The sequence below is a fragment of the Rhipicephalus sanguineus genome, chromosome 7 (genome assembly GCF_013339695.2).
Source record: "Rhipicephalus sanguineus isolate Rsan-2018 chromosome 7, BIME_Rsan_1.4, whole genome shotgun sequence".
Lineage (NCBI taxonomy): Eukaryota > Metazoa > Arthropoda > Arachnida > Ixodida > Ixodidae > Rhipicephalus > Rhipicephalus sanguineus.
Window position 1 is genome coordinate 57,974,713 of NC_051182.1, and position 25,543 is coordinate 58,000,255.

General features: G+C 45.6%; 1 protein-coding gene across 1 annotated transcript; it reads right to left on the reverse strand.

Annotated features, from left to right (window-relative positions):
* Positions 1 to 16,233: 16,233 nt before the first annotated feature.
* On the reverse strand, positions 16,234 to 20,378 carry LOC125759110 (uncharacterized). Its single transcript, XM_049417397.1, has 4 exons — positions 20,346 to 20,378; positions 18,222 to 18,860; positions 17,425 to 17,546; positions 16,234 to 16,780 (listed from the first exon to the last, which is right to left on the reverse strand). The coding sequence occupies exons 1-4, from the start codon at positions 20,376 to 20,378 to the stop codon at positions 16,234 to 16,236; spliced, it is 1,341 nt and encodes a 446-aa protein (XP_049273354.1).
* Between the last annotated feature and the right edge of the window lie 5,165 nt (positions 20,379 to 25,543).

Below are 25,543 nucleotides of genomic sequence, written 5' to 3' on the forward strand. Positions count from 1 at the left end.
TTTGCAACGAAATCATTCACAACAAACCGCAATCATATCGTGTCTAAACTGCAATTTATTGCACCTTTTTTGCTCATCTCACCCAGAAAGAATACAATATATTTGAGGATCTTTGTTTCAAGCTTCATACCCAGTAATTTGACGTAAGCAACGCCACGCAAGAAACAGCTTTATAGTGCCTTCCTCACAAACGAAGCATCGGCGATCTGCAAAAAAAGAAATAAAATGACATAACGCATGAACCCGTCTACACGAGGACGGGATTTGCCCATAAAGTTCAAAGGCACTTAGAGTATGTAGTTGATGGCAGAAAGCAAACTGCAGTTTCTACAGATGTTCCTTACGCTTATGAGTGCAGATGCGGAAGGAAGAGACGCAGCTGAAGCTGACTGAGACACCAACCGTGACACTGGAGGCCGTGGCGCGTCCATGTTTCTACGAGCACAAATCTTACATCATTGTCGGTGGCTTGGGAGGCTTCGGTCTTGAGCTTGCCGAGTGGATGATCTCTCGTGGTTGCCGCAGGCTCCTGCTCATCTCAAGGACAGGGGTCCGCACCGGTTATCAGCGGCTTTGTGTTCACCGGTGGAGCAGTCTCGGTGCGGCAGTGCTCGTAAGCAAAGAGGATGTCTCGACGAAAGAAGGTGCCCGAGAAGTTATCGACAACGCTGCGACCATGGGACCTGTGGGCGGTATTTTTAACTTGGCTATGGTACGTAAACTACATAAGGAGTAACTACACATTTTACCTTAGGAGAGGTATTCCCCGGGCCATCCTCACCATTAAATTATTCTTGACGTTGCTGTGCACGCTAATGTCTTTAGGCGATCTTCGGTGGCGCCTGCGCGCCGATAACTTGATTCCATGTCAAGCGTGTGCATTTATCAATCTGATAACTGCAGCTGACTCTCTTTGGCATAGGCTTAAATGTCTTCACTTTTCAAGTCACTTCGTAGTCAGACATGCCACGGTTCAATTGTTTGGTCTTAGCGCTTTTCTGCATCTTGCCCAGTCATGTTTTTGCTCGATGGAGGGATCATGAAATAATTGCCGTCGTATATAGCCTCTCGAGGAAAGAGACGACGCAAAATTCGGACATTGTATTAAAGACCAATAGGCTAGCTCTTCTTGGTGTACAGATTGCGGCACCTACTAAACATACGGAAAAGAATTTATTTACATACTACATGAATATAATGCTGAATATCTTGGCAAGCACCAAGTAAAACGAAAATACAAACCTGGTCGGTACTAGTCGCGAAAAATTCGCAGTAACTATGAAATACTTCTTTTCGTATTACTTAATAAGATTCATCCCATAGTTGTGATGTAAAGCATTACCGACTGCATCATAGTGAGCTAGAACTCTATTTTTCAGACCACAAGTAACTTCATAAAAAACACCTATGTGCCTCAAATAGCGGACTCAAAGAACAAGTCAAAAGGAGAAAGGACAAAAGCCAGAAGTGGCACACACAATGCTTGACTATCAACTGTGCTTAATTAATAAACACCATCTTCCAGAAAAAGCGAGGGCGCATGCGCTGTTCAAACAAAAATTGAAAAGGGCTACTGCAAAACCGAGAAGCTGACCCAGGCTTCAACCTTACCCAACAAGCTCTTTCTGACAACCTACTGCATATTCGCATGGTTCTCTCAAACTAAGAGTGATCTATTTATTTATTTATTTATTTGTTTTTTATTGCGATAGCAAATATATGAACACTCCAGGCCATTTTTTTGAAGATTGAAGTTTATTCACATGAAATAAATACATATCGATTGCAAACACTGTATGACCCCTTAGCCGAAGGCTAGTATCGGAGACATTTACAGACATGTAATCACAGAAATGTTCATTAACAAACATGTAATTGACAGTTTCGATCGTCAATGACAACTGCATAGAAAAATTAGAAATAACAGATAAAAAAAGAAAAAAAGTATACAACAGACAAAAAATAATTGGTATAGACGTAGAATACGTGGTATAGAACAACGAGACAACATGTCGTTTATAGCTTAAATGTGGTAAGCATAACAACATTGAAAGAGAAAAGAAAGAAAAAAAAGAAAACATATGAGTGTATCTACAGGTTGCGCACACGACATAAGTGTCTATACACATGACATTTGCTGTTGATAGTACTTTTTTATTCAGTGAGATACGTTATTGTTCTGCTTTTTCTCAGTTGGTATGTCGTTCCATATTTTTGTACCAATAAATTATACAAGTCTCAGGCCACATAGGTTTCTTGCCAATAGAATATTAAACTTCCCAATTGTTTTGTTTCTTGTTGGATGATTTGGTACACGCAATATTGATATGTTAAACGGATAGTTGTCCTTTGTTACACTGCTAATGCACTTTGCCATGCTGTCGGCGCCGTCGGCGTCATGTTACGTCTAAGGTATAAATTTATGAAATCGTGCACGCTTTGTATTTTTATGTGCGAGTGAAAGCGCGCGAGCGCTGTCGATGGATGCCGCTCAAGGAGAGCTGAAACGAGCCGGCCGTCAACATCAGGCAGGAAGATTGGAGCTAGAAGGGAGGAAGGGAGGCTATGTGGGTCTGGCTGGAAATGCGTACTAATACCGGCCGGACGTTGTTACCCGCCGTCGCGACCGCTGCATCCTGTACCTCTAGAGGGGATCAGCACATGGCTTATACCTTTATAAGCATCGTACGCTCACCCGCTCGCTCACCCGCAAAATGTGAAGGATGAAACAAGCATCGCGACTTTTAACTTTTTTGTAATCGCGTCTGTAGAACGTGGGTCACCGATGACCCAAACTCGCCGAACGAGAATTTAAAAGCACGGGCACTGCCATGAACTAGTTGCGCCATCTAGCACATTCTGTAAGCACTACTGTTTCATTTCCTGCATAGTTAGCTTTCTTTTTTTACCCAGCAGCAGCTATTCTTAACAGTGACTCAAACAGAGCGGTTCGCTGGGTTTGTCCGGGAAAATGGCAGGTGAAACGATAGCGAGACCCTCGCAGAAATATTACTCCTTCGACAATTCTGTTGCGTCCGCAAGTGATTTTTCTGCTGTTTCAAGCAGAAGTGACTCCGAGGATGATGTCACATCGTGGAAATATAAAGTTCGGATGATAAAAACACCATAAAACGATGCTGGATCATAGTCACGTGTTTATAAGTACGTTGCGCTTTCTGGCACATCGATTTTTAACTCCGACTGAAATGTCGTGAGGATGTTTGCACTATTATATATTTTATATGTTGTGTCTCGATAGTGTATGGTAAATATTTTGTGATAACCTTCAACCAATAGAGAGTAATGCTCAGCCCAAGAAGGCAACCCGGCCGTGACGTCAGAGTAGTGTTGCGCATTGAAGCGATATGTGGCGAAAGGAAAATCGGCATTTTGCGCATCTTTTCACCGCGGAGGTAATAAACAGGATTTGTGTTAACACAAATGACTGTACGTGGTTGCAAATCGTGTATAAGCAGTGTTATGCCAAAGATGATGGTTCTTGGGAAATGGTCACGACTGCAGAGATGGTGAAATTCATTTGCCCACTGATCTATATGGGTATCGTAGAGCCTCCACAACTACACCTTCCCAAAACAAGTGTATTCAGAACAAGTCCTATCGATTGACGAAGCGGAGAAAAAACAAAAAGTGCTAAGAGGACAAGAAACTTGACGACTGGACAAATACCACTTGTAACGCCTGTTTCGTTCAGTGGTACACCAACCTTAGAAAACGAAATTTTGTTCCATCTCAGAGCTTTCGGACACAATTACATCAATGTCGAGAAATTCAGACAGTGAAATGTGAAGACTTTTTTGTAGCATAAAAGTTCAGAATATTTTTATTGTGTGCGATGAAGCCATGTTTTAGGATGTTTTGGTGCGGTGTGCAATGCTACCTTTTGGTGTCTGATTTTTATCTGTGCTGCTATTCAGCATAATTTTCTAAAATACGCATGGATCAATACCGAATTTATTCTTCTTCTCAATCATTTTTCTTGCATTGTTCTGTTTTCAAAATTTATAGAGGAAAAAATACAAGCGTGTAACGCGATGAAATAATGCAGTTTCCACTCGGCAGACAAAAAAATTGTTATATTACACTTTTCGGGATATATCATTTAAACTTTCCTCTAATATAGAAAGATGTTCAGCAAATATATTGTATAGATTATTTTTCGTTATTTTTTCTTTCATGTTGGGGGCATAACATTAAATATGTTCTATGCAATGTTCAATAAATCTAGCTTTTCCTAAATACACTTGCATTTTTTACCTTTATATGATTTTTGAAAGTAATACCATCCAAAAGTACAAGCACTTAGTTGATATTCATACATAATATTAAAACACACAATTTAATATTAAAACACACAAAATGTGGCCAATTTTCACACGGTTACGAAAGAGTTAAACACTTCAGGGTAAGAACGAAAATGTTGGGCCGGGATTGCACAAGGAGCTGGCGTACTCCAGCTTTGAACGAACAAGGGTATTATATACATTGAAGTTGGCATGCTGTACTTGACGACTAACTCCGCTTTCAGAAGGTCCGTTCAGGCCTTCAATAATGCATTTGATATGTTTTTTTTGTTTTTTCAGTAGACTGTAGTTCATATTAGGAGCGATCAGATCGCCATCACATCGGCGACAGTAAAATCTTCGCTGTAACCACTGTATTTCCGCAATACCACAATACTGTCAAGATTCGCATAGTTCGTGGATCACTTGAAGACGAACAATTTGTTTTTATCTGTCAGACTTCAAGCAGTACAGGTCAGCCAAAGCAACTATTGTTTCATAGAACGCGAAGCTAGAAACCCTGCCAGTTTCCTTGTGCTAATCTTCATAGCACAAGTTTTAGCGCTGGGTAAGTAACTAGCGTGATTCCAATGATTCAAGACGATAGGCAGAACAATTCTTCTCTGGAAGCGTGTTAAACGTACGTGCAGCTTCAGCTCCTACAATCTCCGACTGTTGCCGCGAACTACACATTCCTTAACTGACAGCGACGCAGGCACTCTGTGATTTGTGTAATTGATGTCGTGGTCTGCCCTTCACGCTTATCACATACACAGATAATAGCGAGTTTTAGTATAGCGGAAAACAGCAAACGCAAGGATTTAGCGTTAGCGTTAGCGTTGCGTGCTCCTAACTGCGCATGAGCAGAACGTAAACGTAGCCCGAGCTCTTACGTACGAACGCTATTTCTGGAATATAGCGTTCAACGCTAACGCACGCAAGAGATCCCGTACGTAAGGCAAGATGGCGGTGCCTGTTGAAGCGAGAGCCGTCCACTTCGAATCTTTGTAGCCGTCGTCCTGCATTATTAAACCTATTCATTCCCTAATAAAGTTCGTGTTTGATTTAGATTTGAGTAATGAGGCTTCGCCAACCGTGTACCGCCGATAAAATAGCTCCGTTTTTGAGATACAAAGTGGATTTGCGCTGCAGAAGGCTTAGCAAGAGTTGTTTGCAAGGTTCGCTCATGTTTTCTGTAGCAGCGCAGAGATGGCGACGCTGTCTTTAGTCGCCTCTTTCCAAGATACGGCCACAAGTCAAGCAGATACATGTCAAGCGTCGTTTCCCTTCATGCCTTTAGCGGCAGTGCATGAATGTGACGCGTGATGCGTCCCAGCTTAAAAAGGCCAAGTAATAGGGGTCTTGACGAGTTCTCGAACGCGGCATGTCGACAGAAACCAGTGTGTCAGAACTCAACACTTCTGCAAACGCAACATGGAGACGCAACAGTGGTGACTTTGGATCAGCTCGACTTGGTGGCGCTTTTGTGGATTCTACAGTGCATTTAGTGTTTTTATGTCTAGATGGCGCCGTATGTGCTTGCGTTAGCGTTAGCGGGAATGCCTTCCGCTGTACTAAAAGACCACCAGTTGGCACGCAGCGCGTTCTGTTTTAGCGTTAGCGTTGAGACGCACGCTAACGCTAACGTAAGCGTTTCCCGCTATACTAAAACTCGCTAATATGGTGCGAATTTCGTTAATAGCAAAGTAATGAAACGCCCACAATGGTATCGCGATAGAAACTTGTTTAGGTCATGGTGAACATGTCACAGCCGTCATGCGATTCATTTAATGACATTTCTTTGCGGTTTACAATTCGCTCATGTGTTGCATTAAAAATTTGGTATGTGCTAAGCAAATTTAACCAGGAAAGTACAAAGACATACGTGGCAGGATAGATAGATAGATAGATAGATAGATAGATAGATAGATAGATAGATAGATAGATAGATAGATAGATAGATAGATAGATAGACAGACAGACAGACAGACAGACAGACAGACAGATAGACAGACAGACAGACAGACAGACAGACAGATAGATAGATAGATAGATAGATAGATAGATAGATAGATAGATAGATAGATAGATAGATAGATAGATAGATAGATAGATAGATAGATAGATAGATAGATAGATAGATAGATAGATAGATAGATAGATAGATAGATAGATAGATAGGCACGGTGAATGTTTCTTTGATTAGCCAAGCAATTCTTCACATTTAGAAGACTAGAAAAGAGGTCAAAACCAACATTCCCTATAACGTGCCTGGCGTACACCGTATGTGTGCCATTTCGGCCTGTGTCACAGCCAGCGCCTTAGGGTGATATCTATCTTTTTCTTTTCTCCTAAAATATCCGACTTTTTGCCCTTGCACGTATTTGCTCCAACAAGAGCCCAGTAGACATTTCACAGGTGTGGTGTGATGCAGAATGAGGTTGGAAAGCAAGCGCGGGTTCATTTGTCGTGCTTCCTGAAGTACTTTTGTCTCAACTTACTATCCCTAGGTGCTTCGTGACGCCATTATCGAGAACCAGTCGGCGGAGACGTACAAAGAGGTGTGCAAGCCTAAAGTTCTCGTCACGCAATGCCTAGACGAAATATCGCGGGAAAAATGCCCCTGCTTGGACCATTTTGTCGTCTTCTCTTCGGTCGCTTCGGGCTGGGGCAACGCCGGTCAGACAAACTACGGTTTCGCCAATTCTGCCATGGAGCGTGTGTGCGAGCGTCGGGTCGAGGACGGACTACCTGGTAAGCTAGCATGCTTTCTACCACAGCTGCTCTGTCCATCGTACGACGCAGCTGTTTAGTATATACATCATTTTTACGCGGGTGAATATTATTTATCTTCTGATGGCAGTTTTTTATTGGCCGTCTTTGAAATGTTACAAATTTATCGGCGCGCGCAAGACTAGCCTTTATATATCAAAAGATTCTGAATGTTACTGCTGATTTCATTTGTTTAAGTGGTTTATTGAAGGAGAAAAGTTCCTACTGGTAACCTTTGTGGGAAAACGGCAATTACATCGGAGAAAAGGGTATATTATTTGCTATGGTTTTTTGTCCCAATACCAGTATGTCATAAGGCAAGCCGTAGAGGAAGGCTTAAAAAATCTCGAACACCTGGCGCATTCTTCAAAGGTATACTGCGCTGAAAGGAACAAGGACACAGATAGGGGGGGGGGGGGGACAACACATGCGCAGACTCACAACTGAAATTTTATGAGTAACACTTCGCCTCCATTGAAATGGAACCACTGATGCCAAAATTGAGCCCACGTTCTCAGGGTCAAGAGGCGAGCTTAACCGGCCTGGGGGAAATCGTCAGGTATGGACCACCGGGAAAACCTCCCAGCAATTGCATCCGCTTAAATGAGACACGCCAGCGTTCATCGGGAAAGTTGTGCCGTCCGCAATAATGTTTATGGACTCGCTGCTGCTGTCCTCCCATCCCCGTGCCATCTTATCTTGCCTATGTACTTCCAATTCAGACACTTGTGAGCGCATTATTAAGCACTGCTGTTTAGATTGGATTCCCGTGCTATCGTAATTTTCGAGCCATTTCTAATTACTTGGTGGCTTTCTCTTACCCTCATTGTTAGTCTATATCTGGGGTCTTAGACACGTGGCCCGCAAGCTGTATGCGGCCCGACCCGGCCTTGCCCGGACATAACTGTCTTCTTCCCATATTTTTTTATTCATAAGCTACACAGACATGGCTGGTCTCAAGCATAATTTTTGGTGAGGCGCCTCATTCGGTCACTATGTGTTAAAAGGAAACCGACGAGCGAAAACTGTAAATTCCAGAATCGGCGTCTAAATTTCAGCTTCATAAATGACCCATAGATGAGATATAGGAAACGCCTTCTTTCAAACGGGTGTGTTAGCTGACATTTCGTTCATACTCTCCTCCCCCTCCCCGCTCGTTCCTCCCGCACTCCAACCTCCTTCGCTTTCCCGTGCCCTTCGAGAGATTAAATTACGACACTGCGGCCCGCTAGCTGTGGTGACTTTGAGACCCTCAGATTTGTATCAAGGCATGGTGTGCTAGCATTTTTCCTTTTCTCATAATTCTCAGCTTATGAAATCGCATCTTCTTACTGCCAACTCTGACACTTGAACATTGTGTGCTTGAGTACAAAACGGCAAGCCTGTTTGTCCTACCACGCATGCGACGTCACGCTGACAGCAGTGCGTTGACGAGTCGTGACAGTATTTGTGCAACTTACGTAATCCCCCTCATGGCCCTTGTAGTGTGCATCTAAACTATGTAAAGGGTTTTTTTTTTTTGTCGAATAGACTGTACGAAATGAGAAGGAAAATAAAATGAAATTTACATAATGCAAGTACTGGCAAGCTTATGGGTACGGTCGCTTCTGGAGTGTTTCAGCTTATTAGATCAATGTAAACAGCGCTGTACAGCCTGTCGAAGTTTGCTGTGCTGAACAGGTTCGCGAAGTGTTGTACATTTGATTTCTGCGAGCAGGACGTGAGTAGGAGTGAAATGTAACTCGTTTAAGCCGAACCTCAGCTGAACTCGCACTTCACATTTGTTTGACGCGCTGGTTAACGCCAATATAGGATGTAGACTGGCCGCGCAACCAAAGCCAGCGACACCAGTGCTGAAGAGTGATGTCATGGTAACCCAATGTGGACAGCTGCTGCTTCTTGTGTTACCCGTGCAGCTTATGTCCTCGCCATCACGTGGCAGCAAAACTGTTCAATGCTCCAGCTTCTCACGCCAACATTGAGTACGCAATTTTTCTGCCATATTTTTATTCAGACACCGATACGCCGAAGCGACTTCAGTAAAAACAAAATTGGCCTATGTCAAGCTGGACAAGATACCACCCTGTCGTGGCGCACTATTCCATGACGTAGTGCCCGAAGGGATTGTGCAAAAAGAGCACCCTGGTTGACGACATTGAGTTGTTCACTACGTGGGCCTTAAAGTATTCTGAGAGTGCTACCCAACTTTATGACAACAGGGCTTGTTGCTGAGCTAGTTGGTTCATAACTTGAGGAAAAACTGTAATGACGCAAAGAAGACGGGGTTGGCATGTGTGGCATAGGTGCTGGCATGTTTTCATAGTTTGATCGCGTTAGTGCAGTTCCGGCGCATGCCTTGTCTTTGTATTTATGGCACATGATGAATTGTTAGTTCTGCGATGTCTCAATTTCTGTTATGGGATTACCTTGTTCGGCAGCGTATATAAATCGGCGCGGTTTCTGATAATAAACAGTTGGAAGTTGGCGCCCGTGTCTGTCTGTTCGTGTCTTCGCTTCGTCCCCGTCTTCTTTGCGTCATTACAGTTTTTCCTTAACCTATGACTCTAGCTCGAAACTGCTTCGCTATTTTCGCCAAAACAAATACTTTTCAGCTTGCATTAAGTGGTTTTAGTTCCATCGGGACTATGCTTTTTTTAAGAGAGGGCATTGATATACGTATGCATTGTTTCTTTCGTTCCAGGGACAATTTTTGCTACCGCCTAACTAATATTACGAAACTATAGCTCAGCGCATGGCACGTCTTCATGTTTAAAAGGTTTTTCGAAAGCTATCGACCGTCGCATTTACCTTACGAGATTTACTCGAGTAGTAGCGCATTGTCAAGCTTGAGTTATGGCGCCTATCGAATGAGGATGCCATCGCAAAAGAGCCGGCCCATTTTAACTGTGTATGAGATTTTTACGACGCACGACTGTGTTCGCCGCTCATTTTTTTTTTTTTTGCAGCGCACATTTTTATGATCGAACGTGTTTGTGCTCTGGCAATGTGGCAACTGCCTAGCACCTACCAAGACGGTGCTTAGAAGTCATTGCAGGCCATGCTGTATGCCTGTAATTTGACTTTTGCTGGAAATTGTGTTTTAAAGCCTAGCAGTGCAAGCGGATGACGTGCCGGTTGCCAGGTTGCAAAAACGTACAGAGGCTTCTTTTGCGCGCTCAGGCTTGGCGATCCAATGGGGCGCAATTGGTGACGTGGGTGTATTCCACGAGAACATGGGTGCCAGCGCTACCTTCACTGGGCTCGAGCAACAGCCCATGAGGTCCTGCATGGCGGCGCTGGACGCGTTTCTCAGCCAAAACCACCCCGTCGTCACGTCCTACGTAAGGAGCAGCTTGACTCCCACGGTAGAAAGCGAGCAGAAAAGCAACCTCGTGCAAATTGTGGCACACATGCTTGGTAAGCAAATGACGTTTTCTATTTTTATTAAGGCAATAATGGGGAACCTCGTTCTGACTAACACTGATGTAGCGATTTGTCGGCTATTGTGAACTAAATTCGGGCTTTGGTTGGTCAGCTTTATTTCACTGACATTTATTCTTTTGACAACGAAACTGAAAAACGGAACGCCGCTGCGACATCGAATGTAACGAAAAATTTGTGCTTCTCGCGAGGTTTAAAACTGGAAAGGTAGCGTCAAAAGCCAAAGAAAAATTGAAAAACAATTCACAACTACGTTGAACAAAATATGTGCTTCTGACATTGTAAATTTCGTCAAAATATTAATAAAATAGTTGCGGAACTCTTGGTCACCAGCACTGAAGCAGCGGAGATGGCCAGGAGAGTGAGAAGATTTAGAGAAACTCCCTGCAACTGATATTGCTAAGTGGATAATGCATTTTCATGCGTGGACACAAATGAAAGCTTCATTTCGCGTGGGGCGTGTGTTTTGGTATCAAGTATTTGGCGCGAACAATATTGCAGCATACTTCGAGCCTATATATTTATCTAAAATGTTACAAAAAATATCGGATGCAACCAACTGATTTATCATCGCAATGCTACTTCCTTACAACGAGATTCGACTACAGGTTTCGCACTACCTGTAGTATTATAATCTACTTGGTTGTGTTTTCGAAACTGTTGTAAAATGCGATGAGCTTATACCAAGTTTCTGAATTAGGAGTAATAAACGAAGGGCAGACTACCGCAATTAAACGGCAAGTGCACAGAAAGAGGCAGACAATTGTATCGAAAAATGTGTTTTCGCGTTGTTTCATAAAGCATGAAAACGAAAACGTTCCGTGCTCCGAGTGTGTCCATTAAAATAATGAAAAATGATGCTAACCATGCTAAATTTAGGTTGGAGTTGCTCTATGGGGAACCTGCGCTGGAGTTTCCGCGGACAGGGTGCGCCGCCCTGCCGGGCACGGCCGGAAACACTCGGGCATACAAACAAATACGAGTAGCTGCTAACGTGAACCATGCCGCCGTGCGCGATCATCAAACGAGGAAAAAGCAGCGTCGAGACCGGCGGTATTGTTGTATCCACAAATGCCACAATCAAAAATCTCGTTAATAACAGAAAAAAAAATAGTCCAGAGCATAGTTGACTCCCTTCGGCCTTGCTTTCCACCGATGCACATGGGTTGGCGCTCTGGAAAACATCACAAATCTTCTATTTGAAACTGGCCTTGAAAAAGTTAAAGAAAGCACATGACAGCTTAGGTTGTGTAAGCATCGCGCCGTACATTACACATACCGTATTTACTCGATTGTAACATGACCACGATTATAACGCCAGGTGTGACATTTCATTACGTCCAGGAAGAAAAAATATAATTTCGGTATTCGATTGTAACGCGAGGGTCGACTTTAGGTTGCAAAAATCTAGGAAAAAAAAACTCGCGTTACAATCAAATAAAACGGTATTATACGACACTGTCACCTGCACAGCTCTATTTACAAATCCATGACCGCTAGAAGAACCGTATTGTCTACGCATGTTCCATTGCTGATCACACACTGCACGTCAAACTCGGAACCACCACGAAGTCAATTACCACTAGGTTCCTCAAAGGCGTTTTTTTAATTATCGGGCTTAGACGACGGCCGATCGCAAGTGTTCAAACGGTCTGCAGACGATGGCGAGTCGACGTCGTTAAAGCACGAGACCTGCGACATGTTTGTATTTCCGCTAACACCACGAATCTCCACTTTACACTGGTCTTTTTACATTTATTTCACGCTTCACCGTCAGCTTCAAAAACGATTTTAAAGACTACGATACAAGCATTTAGTGGGCACTTGCAAGCCGTTAAAAACACCGTAAAGCAAAGCGTGTAGCGAAACAGCTTCTGTAATATAGTACGAGAGTTGTAACTACAGATTATGTAAATGTGATATGCTCGCTCAAAACAAGTGTCACTCACTGGGCTGAATGTTCTCAGTACTGCCTGAAGCACTAACTTTATTTCAAAGCGGGCGCACAATGAGCACACTGCATAAAAAGCCGTAAGCAGTGTTAGCATATTCTTCCTTCACAAATTCAGAAAATACAGTCATTCAGTTCTGGATGGACATGAAGCCTGTTGCAGATCTAAGCACGTCAGGGAGTCCTAGATTTTCGCAGCATCTGCGTGCAACTATCGCAAACTGCTACTCCTAACAAAAAGACTGAACTGAGCAAAGTTTACTATTTTATAAACGAATGGCTCGACCTAGATAGTATTGAATACGTATCTTGTGCGTTGTAGCCAATACACAAGGAAGTATTTAAGTGAAAGACTTCGTGTATTCGGACAAAGACTTCATAAAATGAAGCATGGCCTTCACTGATGAGTTTCATTGGGCGACTTATCGTCACACATTAAGCAAATGTTTTGTTAGCTGGTTACCCGCGGATCATAGAAGACAAACTGCATGTGGCTGGTTTCTCACCGTTTCCTGTGTTCGAGCGTGATCATGTCTGACTTCATGTTTTGGTGTTTAAACGTGCAACTTGTAATTGCCTATGTTGCAACCAGCGTCAATAAATCTAAACTCACAGAATGTTCAGATCATCTTCACTTGACTGATTTAGTTTGGGAACGCATGTTTCATGGTAAGTAGATGCAATATCCCAGCTACCAAGAATATCGCAGCTAATACAAAATGATGTTATTTGTTGTCAAGCGTCAACATTCCGCAGAAACTTTCGAAAGCACCGCCTTAGTGGACGCTTCAAGCTGATATTTGACATATCGCGCATTATTAAAGATCTGACAGATATTTTTCTAATTTTTCAATAAACATTCGCACGGATTTTAACGCCTTCACAACACGCGACAATATTATGTCGGTAAGTTAAAGCGCGGCGCTGTCGCCAAAGCACTCAACACTATAATTATCTTCAAGTAAACGCTTTCAACTGAAAAATACTGATGTATCAGTACTGACGGCCACACGTGTTCGCTGCTTTTTTCATAGGCAACAAAGACTCATCCATGCTGAATCCGAACATCACCCTCGGCGAGTTGGGTATTGACTCACTGATGACTGTCGAAGTGAGACAACTGTTGGAGAGAAATTACGACGTTGTGCTCTCTATGCAAGAGATACGGGAGCTCAGTGTGACCCAGTTAAAACAGATTAGTGAAGTCTGCACCGACAGAGAAGCCGAGCCGGAAAGCTCCAATGTGGTCGAAGGAAAACATGGTAGGCATTGACGTTATTATGTATTTTTATTGCAATAGCAAATATATGGACAGTCCCGGCTGAATTTTGCCGTCGCCGTCGTTCATCGTATATGTATAAGTATGTAATATATATATATATATATATATATATATATCAAAGTCCCAAAGAGAAAGAATTCAGGAAAATGCTTCCGAAGCGCGGAATCGAACCAGCGACCTATCGTTCCGCAGCGCGTGACGCTAACCACTACGCCAGAAAGCGCAGATCCTTCAGGTAGCTCACGGCGACCGTTATATACGCACCTTCTACCAATGGCAGGACACAGAGACGGAAGGCGCTTATAAGCGTTTCTTCATTACCAGCGAGATGGCGCGAGGAACGCGTCGGCGAGCTCGCTCGCTTCTTCTTATATTTGCGGAGGGAGAACCTTGCCCTTCCGCTGTCTGCTCGCGCGGTTTTCTCGTGGTGAGGGAAAGAGGATTGCTAAAAGCTTTCACCGTGATGTCCGCGCTCATGTTACGGAGCGTACGAAAGTAACTCGAGCTCAAGGGACGCCACTAAACGAACAAACAGTACATGAGCGCGAACTATCAAGTGTCACAGCTCGACACTTGAAGCACGCTTGTTTCCTTCGCTGATTCGGCAGCCTTTGTAACAGGAGCGCTGTTCAAACTGAGAGTATCCATTGGCGAGCCTCACTTCGTATAGCTTTAGTTTCTGGCTATCGCATTCATTGCTTCGCCCTTGCGGTGAAAGTGTGACCTTTTTCCTCACCATGATAAATACTGCTTTATACTGCCCACACTAACTGCCATCCACAAACATACATATATATTTGCAGAGCGAAGAGATTAAGTTGTATTCAAAGCACAGTCAAATATGATGAATCCTTAGAGTAGGATGTTTTTGTCGACTCTTACTTAAAATAATTTAAGAGAGAAAACAAAAGAAATTGGGCTACACTGCTTGGTGGAGCTACGTCCCACGCTATGAAATAATGCCACAGCATTACGAGTAAAATCTTCTGCCCAACTGGAACACGGCGCCGCCGTTTTTCGGTGCACTTTGTTCGGGTTACTTGTAGGGTGATGTAGCTAAGTCGGGCAAAGCTAACAAAAGGACAGACTGATGGGCTAGTTGTTAGTGCATAATTCTGAACGGTAGCGCAAAGAAGCACAGAGATGGCGACAAATCACGACGGGATACAGATGGGACACAGCGCTTTGTCCCGTCTAGATCTGTCCCCGTCCGTGTGCTCCTTTGCGCTACCATTCAGAACCAAGCTAACAAACTCACAAGTTTATGTGCATACGGCTTCTAACAAGATTTTCCTTTCAATACGCTTTATCCGAAGTTTTCAGGCCGAGTATTGTTATTCATCACGGCCACTTAATTATATGAGAACACCAGTCTTAATTGACAACGTGTACCCGCTCGATAGATTATCCTCACAACGAGATCGAACGAACCAGTATATACCGTCATATTTACCACGCCATTTGTGCCATCGGCTTATATGGATGCCTGCAACAGAGCTCAGTCCCTAACTGCCGCATTCCTTGACAGGTGGCTCAAATGGAGGGATCCATGCCACTCTCCAGCGACTTAAGCGCAGCTATCAGCAACATAAACGGCTCGTTCCCGTCACTCTATATAAGAGTGATTTCCATGATGCTCTACGGGTCTTAGACGTTCGATCACGAAGACTGACAGAAGGTAGAAGTTTTGATAATATGTGCCGATGAAAATTGGTACAATGTTCATGGTCATGTGTTAATGCAATTGTATTATGCAACCTGGGTCTAAACTGCGAAGGGTTAGTAAACCGCAGTTGCTGGGCTGTCGGGTCCCGTGCCTCAACAGCCACTGATTCTTTCGCAGTGCACACGATGGTTCATGCTGCAGAAGACATTTCCACATCGCACCCTGCATTCCTCCATGTATCCCACACTGTACCCTTGCTCTTCTACCGAATGCCGCGCAGCAGACTCAGTCTACCAAGACACATTGGCATGCTATTAGGCAAGGTTATTGCCACGCAGAGAACAGATCCCACTGTGGAGCTTTGCCGTATAGTGTAGACTCATGTCACCCGCTTTATTCGGTCAGGATTGTGCGCAATGGTGCACGCCCCCGACTGAAACAATCTCGCGTACAACGTCCAAGTCAGTCAAAGATGTATCTCTGTCACTTTCTGTCTTTCAAAACCTTTAATATATCTTTTGGCCTCTTTTTTACGAAAAAACTGCCCATTATAATGTAAAATACTGCAGTAAGGAAATGTAGAGTTGTGAGACGTTTTTTTTTTTTACAGGGAAAGCTGTTATTGTAGTATCGTACGTAGGTGCGAGGAAAGACACTTCATGGCAGGAACAAGACTGAATGTTTATTCAAGAGGCTGCTTTTATACCCTGGCCAGAGGGCCGGAGCATGCGCCGTGACGAGGGCTGAAGCCACGTGTGGTCGGCATGCTTCTCGCATCTACATCTGAGGATCAACGATATATCACTTCCTCCCCCCTGAGCTAGAACCTATCCAGGGGCTTGCGGGCACGGGTGGAGCGTCTGACTTGGATTGGTTCTGTTGGCCCTGAAACTGCCGGCTCGATGTCACCTCCAGACGCTGGCTCGCCCGGCACGGACTGACCGGCGTGCAGGGCGTCGCTGCTAGTTGTCTGGTCGCCGGCGGAAGAGAGGGGCCCTTCCGGAGATGAGTGCTCCAGGGTCACGGGTGTCTCGAAGGGTTCTTCCTTAACCGGCGTCGATGAGGCGCGGGCTCGTACTTGATCCAGGTGCCTACGCTGCACCCCCGTTGGCGTGTTGACAGTTAACAATCGTTTACCTTCAACTGTTGTCACGGTTCCTGGAAGCCACCTTTGACCTGGCTGACCATATTGTCGACTCCAAACCTGCATTCCCGGTGCATACTCTTTTTTTTCTGGGCTTGGAACTCCGTTGACGGCTAGCCTCCTTCGCCCCTTTTCCTTTGCAAAGAAGTTGCTTAGGCGGGTCCGTGGCTGGAATCCCAGGAGTCTTTCTGCGGGCGACTGCTCTTCTTGGGTCGGCGTGGTCCTGTAACGTAACAAAAATTTGGAAAGTCGACTTTGCAGCGTTCCCACCCGATTTTTTTCAGGCCCTCCTTGATGGTGCGTACTGCCCGTTCTGCCAACCCGTTGGATTGCGGGTAATATGGGGCAGTCGTTACGTGGCGCACACCATTTTCCCGGAAGAACCGTGCTGTCTCTGCGCTGGTGAATTGCGGACCGTTGTCCGACACAACAGTTCGTGGTAGGCCAAAGCGTGCGAAAATGCCCCTGAGTACATCCACTGTCGTTGCCGCCGTGGCTGTCTTCATTGGCATTGCCTCTATCCACTTAGTCTCGGCGTCGACAAGAACGAAGATCATATGTCCTTCCACGGGACCAGCAAAATCCATGTGTAGGCGGTACCAACGTGCGTTGGTCTTCGGCCAGTTTACTGGAACCTGCGCAGGGGGCATGGGCAAACACTGCACGCACTGGGGACACCGTTTCGCAAGCATCTCAATATCACTGTCTAGCCCTGGGTACCAGAAAATCGAGCGCGCGAGGTTCTTCATTGCTGTGATGCCAGCATGCGTGTCATGCAGCTCTTTCAAAACAAAATTTCGAGCAGCTTTAGGAAGAACCACACGGTGACCCCAATACAGTATCCCCTTGCTCACGGTCAATTCCTGCCTCCGTGCAAAATATGGTTGATACTGTTGTTCTTCTGCCCCCAGGCACTTGGGCCAGCCTTGCAGGATCCAATTCTTTACTTGCTGAAGTGTGCAGTCTTTGCTGGTGTGATCAGACACATTCTGCGCAGACAAAACAAAGTCATCCACTGCCTGCGCATGCAGGACATAATCTGCAAGTTCTTTTTCGCTGCCATCATCGCGGACAGGCAACGGCAAGCGGCTCAGTGCGTCGGCATTCGCATTCAGCTCCCCTTTTCTGTATTCCAAATCATATTGATATGCTGCTAAGAGCAGCGCCCAACGTTGAATTCGTGCCGCTGCCATCTGCGGGGTGGGTTTGTCTGGACTCAACAAGCCAGTCAAAGGCTTGTGATCGGTCAACAGAGTGAACTTATTGCCAAACAAGTAATCTCGGAATTTGACAACGCCAAAAACCAGCGCTAGTGCCTCCTTTTCTAATTGTGAATAGTTACGTTCTGCCGACGTAAGAGTTCTGGAGCGGAAAGCGATAGGATGATCCACCCCTTTAATGCGGTGAGGCAAAACTGCGCCTATTCCTTCCGCCGACGCATCACACTCAAGCCGCAGGGGTTTCTGAGGATCATAATGCACAAGAAAGTTTGCGTTGCTCATGGCGCGCTTGGTTTCTTGGAATGCTGTCACCTGTGCGTTCCCCCAACACCAGGGTACCGCTTTTGACAACAGGTGGTGTAACGGAGCCAAAGTGGTTGATAAATTTGGTAGAAACTTCGAGTAATACGTCACCAGTCCTAAGAATGATTTAAGCTGGCTTACCGAGGTCGGTGGCGGCGCCGCCAGCACGGCTTCCAAGTTGTCCTGCAGGGGGTGAAGGCCTCTTGCGTCGATTAGGTGCCCAAGAAATACCACTTCTTTTTCCCGGAAACGACACTTCTCTTTGTTCAGCGTGAGGCCATTCGCCCGCAGTCGTTCCAACACTTGGTGTAGTAGCGTGGTATTCTGCGCTTTTTCCGCTACAATAATGTCGTCCAGGTAAACTTTCACCCCGGGTAACCCCTGTAGTACCGCTTCTATGCGCCGCTGAAACAGCGCAGGCGCCGAGGCGATAGCAAAAGCCAAGCGGTTGTAGCAGAAGAGGCCCTTGTGCGTATTCAGCACCGCTATCTTTTTGGCATCATCATCCAGGGGAAGTTGGTTGTATGCGTTCCGTAAGTCGAGCGTGCTAAACACCTCGCCCCCCGCTAGCGTTGCAAAGATGTCTTCGATCTTCGGAAGCGGGTACTGTTCTGTTCTTGTCGCTGGATTGACCGTCAGCTTAAAGTCTCCACGCAGCCGGATGTCCCCGTTTTTCTTTGCCACCGGCACTACTGGCGTTGCCCATTCAGCCAGGCTCACTGGGGATAGAACTCCCACTTCCACCAGTCGGTCGATTTCGGCAGATACTTGCGCTCTACCCTATTGAAAAAATCCATATGTACGGAGTCCGCAGATACGGACTTATTGGAATATGGAATGCCATATCACCGCATCATACGGAAATCCGTAAGATACGGATATCCGTATTATACGGTGATATGGCATTCCATATTCCAATAAGTCCGTATCTGCGGACTCCGTACATATGGATTTTTTCAATAGGGTAATGGCGTACGGAACTGTCCAAGCCTTCAGAAATCGAGGTTGGGCGCCTTCCTTGAGGTATAGTTTCACCGGTGGTCCCTTACAGCATCCGAGGTCTTCAAAGCAGTCGGAAAATTCGTCAAGAACTGCGGTGAGCTTACTGTCGACGTGCACAACATTCACCATAGACGACATGCCTCTCTCCAAAAGGAAGACGCCAGCTTTGCGAAATTCTTCTATCGTGTCTCTTCCACACAGCAGGGGCCCTTGACGGTCCAACACTATCAGAGAACTGCTCACCGTTACTGGACCAAGCTGTACCTTCATTTCCACCTTGCCCCAGACCGGTAACTGTCCCAGGAAACATGAAAGGCGTATGGGAGTTTTCTGCAAAGCCGGCCACCACTTGCAGTGTTTCTTGTACACGCTCTTGGGAATTACACTTACTGGTGATCCCGTGTCGACAATCATTCGCAGCCGACGGCCTTCCCACATTAAGGTGTGCTCAATTGGCTGCACTAAGCGCTTATTGGCCGAACTGTGTGCGACTAGAGCATACAAAATCTTTTCTTCCTGTTCGCATTCTGTTCCGTCGACGGCGAACGTTCCCGACGTCGGAGCGTGGGATCTTTTGCAGGCACTAGCAAGATGTCCTCTGTTGCCACATTGATGGCAGATGGAACTGCGATGTCGACACGACGCCGTGGTATGCGGCCCTTTGCATCTGTCGCATGAGAGACTAGGACTTCGCGGTAGGTCGTTTCTCCTGTACTTCTTTCCTTGCTGCTGTTTCTGTACCATGTTGACGCCACCGCCTGCAGTTAGTGCGTATGGAGCTTGCATCCCACGAGCGTCTTCGTTCGCTTTTTCAGAAGCTAAGACAAATTCTTCGGCTTCTTCACGAGTCAACTCCTTGCGGCCCAGCAAGCACCGGCGCGCTTCATCGTCACGAATCCCGCAAACGATTCGGTCCCGCAACATACGGTCCAGTGTCGTTCCGAAATTACAATTTACGGCAAGTCTTCCCAACTCAGCAATGTAGTCCCGAACGCTTTCTTGCTCTTCTTGCCTTCGCGTGAAGAAGGTATAGCTTGAGGCTATTTCGTTTGCTTGAGGGTTGAAATGGTCTTCCAGGCATTTGTCAACGTCATCATACGTCAAAGAGTTGATGGGGACACCTGGGTGGCGCCCTTGCAAAATCCGGACGACACTGTCGCTCAATGACGAAACCAGTAGGGCACGGCGTTTAGCTGTGTCGGTAATCTCGTTGCCCTCAAAGTAGGCTTCCAAGCGTACACGATACGTACTCCAGCTACTCACAGCGTCGTCGAAGGCCGGGGGTCGAGATCCCATTACTCTGGTGTCAGAATCGAAGTGCGATCAACAATCCCATCCTCGTCGCCACTGTAGTATCGTACGTAGGTGCGAGGAAAGACACTTCACGGCAGGAACAAGACAATGTTTATTCAAGAGGCTGCTTTTATACCCTGGCCAGAGGGCCGGAGCATGCGCCGTGACGAGGGGTGAAGGCACGTGTGGTCGGCATGCTTCTCGCATCTACATCTGAGGATCAACGATATATCAGTTATGAGATCATTTCACCGGCCGTTTTTGGCGCCGTAGTTGTCCGTCGCCGCCGCCGCCGCCGGTGACCGTAACCAGTATCGCTCGAAATAAGAAAAAAAAAACGAAATAAGAAAAAATTCCAGAATGGAACGAGGTTCGAACCTGGGCCCTCTGCGTGGGAGCCCAGTATTCAACCTCTGAGCCATGTCAGTGCTTGAAACTGCTTTGCAAAAAGGTCCTATACAGGTTTCATGTCGGGAAGGAACCACATTAGCATATGCAATATAGCGTGGTAGAAAAGTAAAATAAGCACCAAGCGTCGCACAACGCGAATTCTGTAACCAGGCGTCACACAATGCGAATTGCGCAACGAGTAGGTTGTTCAATGCTTCCAACCCATTACAAAGGGCTCTGCCATAATTCTTCATCGTCATCAGGCACAGCAACAACAAAGTGCGCATAAAGCCTTACATGCGTTTAGCAGGTACCAACGCTCTCCGTAGGATGACGAAAAATGGCACAGTGCCTGCTGCCCTACTTCTCAAAAATTACAATGATTTATAGCATAGTGGGTTCCTCGCAAGTGCACTCGTATTGGTTGCGAAGGAAGCCCATAAGTGCATGATCCATTTCCTCGGGGTCTCAGTAAAGTTCTCGCCCCCTCCCCCGTCTCTCTCCCACGTCTACGTATGTTATACAGCATGACGGGGGGGGGGCAATAGCTACCGGGCGTCACCCAATGCAAATTACATAACTGGTGGGCCGTTTAAAGATTCCAACCCATTACAAAGGGCTGAGCCATAATTCTTCATCGTCATCAGTCGTCGCGTCAGCAAAGTGCACATAATGCCTTACAGACGTGTAGCTGGTGCCTCGCTTCTCCGCAGAATGACGATTAATGGCTTAGTAGGTGCTTCGCAACTTCACAAAAATTGTCATTTATGGCGTAGTGGGTATCTTTCTAGTGTACTTGTATTGTAGCCCCAAGAGAGCTTAAGGGGCTCTAGAAACGCCGCTCTTCCAGCTTTCGCTGTGACTGTGCTGCGCTTTCAGCGCACGCCTGGCGTTTTTTTTTACAGCACCAGCAACTCCCACCTTCAGCGCGTGCTAGATAAAGCTATCTTAGACGTGCTTTGCGCAGTCAGCAGTCGTTTGCTCCAGTTGTTGTTAGTTTGCTCTTCACTGTGCATGTGCCCTCTAACAATTTTCCAATTGTGGAGGCTCAACAGGCGCGTTCTTTGTCGTAGTCGTAACCACTCACGTCGACCACATGACTACTAAGATATCTTCTCTACTTCTCGGAGATATGATCCCCTATGTTTTACCATAGTACTCTTTATTCATCCTGCTCCTAGAACACATGACAAGAAGCAGACGCAGGGGAAAATGGCTGCTGCATCAGTCGTAACATGCCTCCACATGCATAAAAATAGAACACTTTAATTTCATTTGTCTGCGAACGCCACAGAGCCCTTTAGGTCAACAGCGGTTCGAGTTTGCAGCCAACGGGCATCACTGGCGCTGTCACCTCCTACGCGGCAGAGGCCTACCGCTCAGTTGGCGCAGCGCACTCGTGTACACTAATAATGCGGATTTCTGCAGTTATTTTAAGACAACTGACGTGACAGCCTGCTGCAATGCCTGTGCGCAGTACTAGACGTTACCAACCGGGGAAAACGCAAGACGTAGGAACAAGGCCACCGAAGAACATGCGTCCAGTCGTAGAAAAGTAAAACTAAGCATTGAATATCCATGGTAAGGCGCCTTTTTATGCCCCATGGAACGACTCATGAGGCGCTTCAGTGGATGACATTAGCGACAATCGGTTGTCTCACACTGTGGCGCGTCATAATGGAGAATAATGATGACCCTTCGTGTATACAATTCAAAGAACAGCCAGCTTGGTAAAATGGGCCAGATAAAAGACCCTATGCGAAGTGATATTTTTTCTTTCGTTCCCACATTTTTCTGCCGAGTCTTGCATTAGGATGCAATCTGTTTCCTCAGTGTGGAGCAGCGATGTGAACGTGCACCCAAATGTCCTGCCTTTCATTCCTTCTGTCTCCCTCTGTCTCCCACTTTCTCGCCATCGCTTAATTATGATTGAAGTAGTTCCGTCCTACAAAACCAAAGACGCGCTGCTTAGTTGTACACATTTTTGTTAGCTTATACCTATTGGCCTCATTCATATTTCGACTGCCTTCCGCTTGTGCGGAAACCATAAGATGATACGCCACAGTTGCAATATTTGAAGAAATAATGCAACCCAGTGATAACTGCACAGCGCTTGTGCGCAATTCTAGCTACCAGTAGGTGCGCTATGTAGGAAACTGCCAATTTATCCCGTTAGGTCATCCGCACTGTTAATTACAGTTACATGTGAAGCGTTACGAAAACTGAACTATCCGCACATCTTGTGTAGTTGTTGGTGCGTTCTTAGCGCAGAAGTAACATCTAAAAAAGGGTACTTTCTGCTTTTTGTATCCGCAGATCTTTGACAGGAATGTGGATGCATGGATGGCCCCACGAGGACGCCGAGCTTGCCAAACTTCAATGGCGATGGCCGGCCATCATCAAGAGACATCTACCTCTAATGCATAGTCCCGGAATCCTAGCTGAGTGCTACGTGCAAATAAAGTGTACTTTCCACTAACTCATTGCGTTAGTATGAAGAGTGCCACACAAATAAATAAACAAATGATGGAAACATCGCAACGTTATTGACGCTAAACAACGGGAAGAAGAGCTGACCCCGACGATGTTTTATTTCCTTTTGCAACCCTGAAACAATTAGCAGAAGCCTCAATCCTAGCAATAAATATAAGACATGATGTCTCTTCCTTATTATGCATTCCGGTATCACTGAACTGAAGCAAAGTCGAAAACTTTGTAACCATTTATATTCTAATATTGAAATATGATGCGCGTGATTTTCTGGCCGCCACTGTGAATGCTTCTATTGTATGATGTATTGTCCGTACACTTGAGCGTCGGATGTGCTGCTAGCGGATGGCGTATCTTCGTCACTGTGCTTCAGCATTGGTCACGAGCTCTAACTTACTGATACTGTTGAGCCTTCTAGCAAACATATATGCGTCCCTCTACCTGGCCCGGATGCCGCTGCTATCTGTGTGTACCGCAAAGCAGTTTGTGTTCCTTGTGTGCGTAACTTGTAAAATGAAATACAGCCTCTGTAGCCAAGCAGTCTGCGCCCTCTTCGCAAACCGGAGCTTCTGTGTCCCGGTTGCCCACTGAGAGGCCAGCGCATCCATTATTTGGTGATACTGAGGACGCCCACTGTCACAGCTCCGCCACTCATCCACGCAGAACTGTCGTGCACGCGTTAGCTACTTTAAGTCTCCTTATTTGCTTTTAATATAGGTATATTTCTCGCGAGCATAGATCTTTCACTCTTACAGCAGACGCGTTAGCCCGCCGTTCGTCTGGTGCGTGATGTAGACAAGAAAATATTATCATGCCGGCGTGCGTTCATTTTTCGCTAGCCGAACACGAGCGCCCTCGCGCTCGCTTGCCAATATTCGAATTTGTCCATCGTGGGGTGCAATAACTGGTATGGGCGAGAGATCAAGCACAGAGAAAGAAAAAGGATAAATAGAATGAGGCAGCGAAAAAACAGAAGAAAAGATAGACAGTTCTAGATGTACATATAAATAAATAAACACAAAAAGAAAAAAAAACGAGATCAAGACAGGAAAAGAATTAAAGGGAGAAAGACGGAAAAACAAAGAAAAAGAAAAATCATGTAGAGAGAAAGATAAAGAGATAGAAAGAAAGAGAAAGCTTGAAAGAGAGAGACAAAGAATGAAAGGTAAGAAATGAAAAAGGTAGGAAGAGCGAGAGAGACAGAGAATAACACATTTTATTTCAAACAAGTTGAGTCTCTAGTGGTTGGACCTCCTAGTCCGGAAGAAAATACATGTACTAAAATTGGAACGGTACAGAGAAGATTAGGAAGAGCGAGTAATAGACAAAGTAATAGATAGAAAAACCATAGCGCAGCTTGCACTATCTCGCTCAAGGCTGAGCCACAGCAGAGCAGAATATTTTCTTTCCCACCTCCTTGCTGTATTATTCTGTACAAGGCTGCGCTATGTAATGCTAGTATACCTGGAAAAGGAGTGGCTACTACGGTCGCTTACCAATCGTGGATACGCGGGTTCGAATCTGCCTTCAGCAAGAAATTTTTTTCGTCAAGAATTTCTTTCTATTTCAGCAGAATACGAAAAAGAGGATGAAGAAAGCGCGTGCTGGTTCATGACGATGACAATTTTATATACACGACACACGGCAAAACTCGAACATATCATCACTGCTGTGCAACAGAGACACCCAATACTCGTGATTTACAATGTGATCACATGAACACGTCGTGCATCCGCATGGGAATGCACGTGTGCCTAGCCAAGCTACGACCAGCCGACTGCCGACGAGCTCTGCTTTCACAGCCTTGCGCGACTCAATGCAAGCTGCTCAATTTTTTTTTCACGAAGCGTTAACTTCTGTAACACGTTTCAGATAACACAGAGCGGTTCATTATTACACCTACCCTTTGTTCGACCTACTTTTTTCTTTCAAACAGATCTGTTGATAGTCTGTTGATATGTGGTGCTGGCTTTATCCTTTCGATTGTGACTGTGTCTTCATGCCCATTGCGCAGGACAGTAAAATGGTTTTTCGAACGTCATAGCGGGGATGAAAGCACGGCACGGCGCGGCACGTGAACACGAACAAACACGTGTGATGATGTCTGTAGGTTTGAGCGTATAAAAACGCCCTGCTTATTCGTGTAAGCAGATGTTGGCCATTGACGCAAGATTTGCATGAGGGTCCGCGGACGCTGGATGAAAGACTATGGATCCGAAACAGTCTGTGTAGGTACTGGGTTGACGAGGTCACGTGGCAAGCGGAGTGTGCGGCTATAAACCATCTTA

Coding starts and splice junctions, on each gene's coding strand:
- LOC125759110 (XM_049417397.1), bottom strand. CDS start 20,378: ATGGGATCTCGACCCCCGGCCTTCGACGACGCT. Junction 18,861..20,345: donor CCCCGGCCTTCGACGACGCT/GTGAGTAGCTGG, acceptor TTTTTTCAATAG/GGTAGAGCGCAAGTATCTGC. Junction 17,547..18,221: donor CGGCGCCGCCACCGACCTCG/GTAAGCCAGCTT, acceptor TTGTCTGCGCAG/AATGTGTCTGATCACACCAG.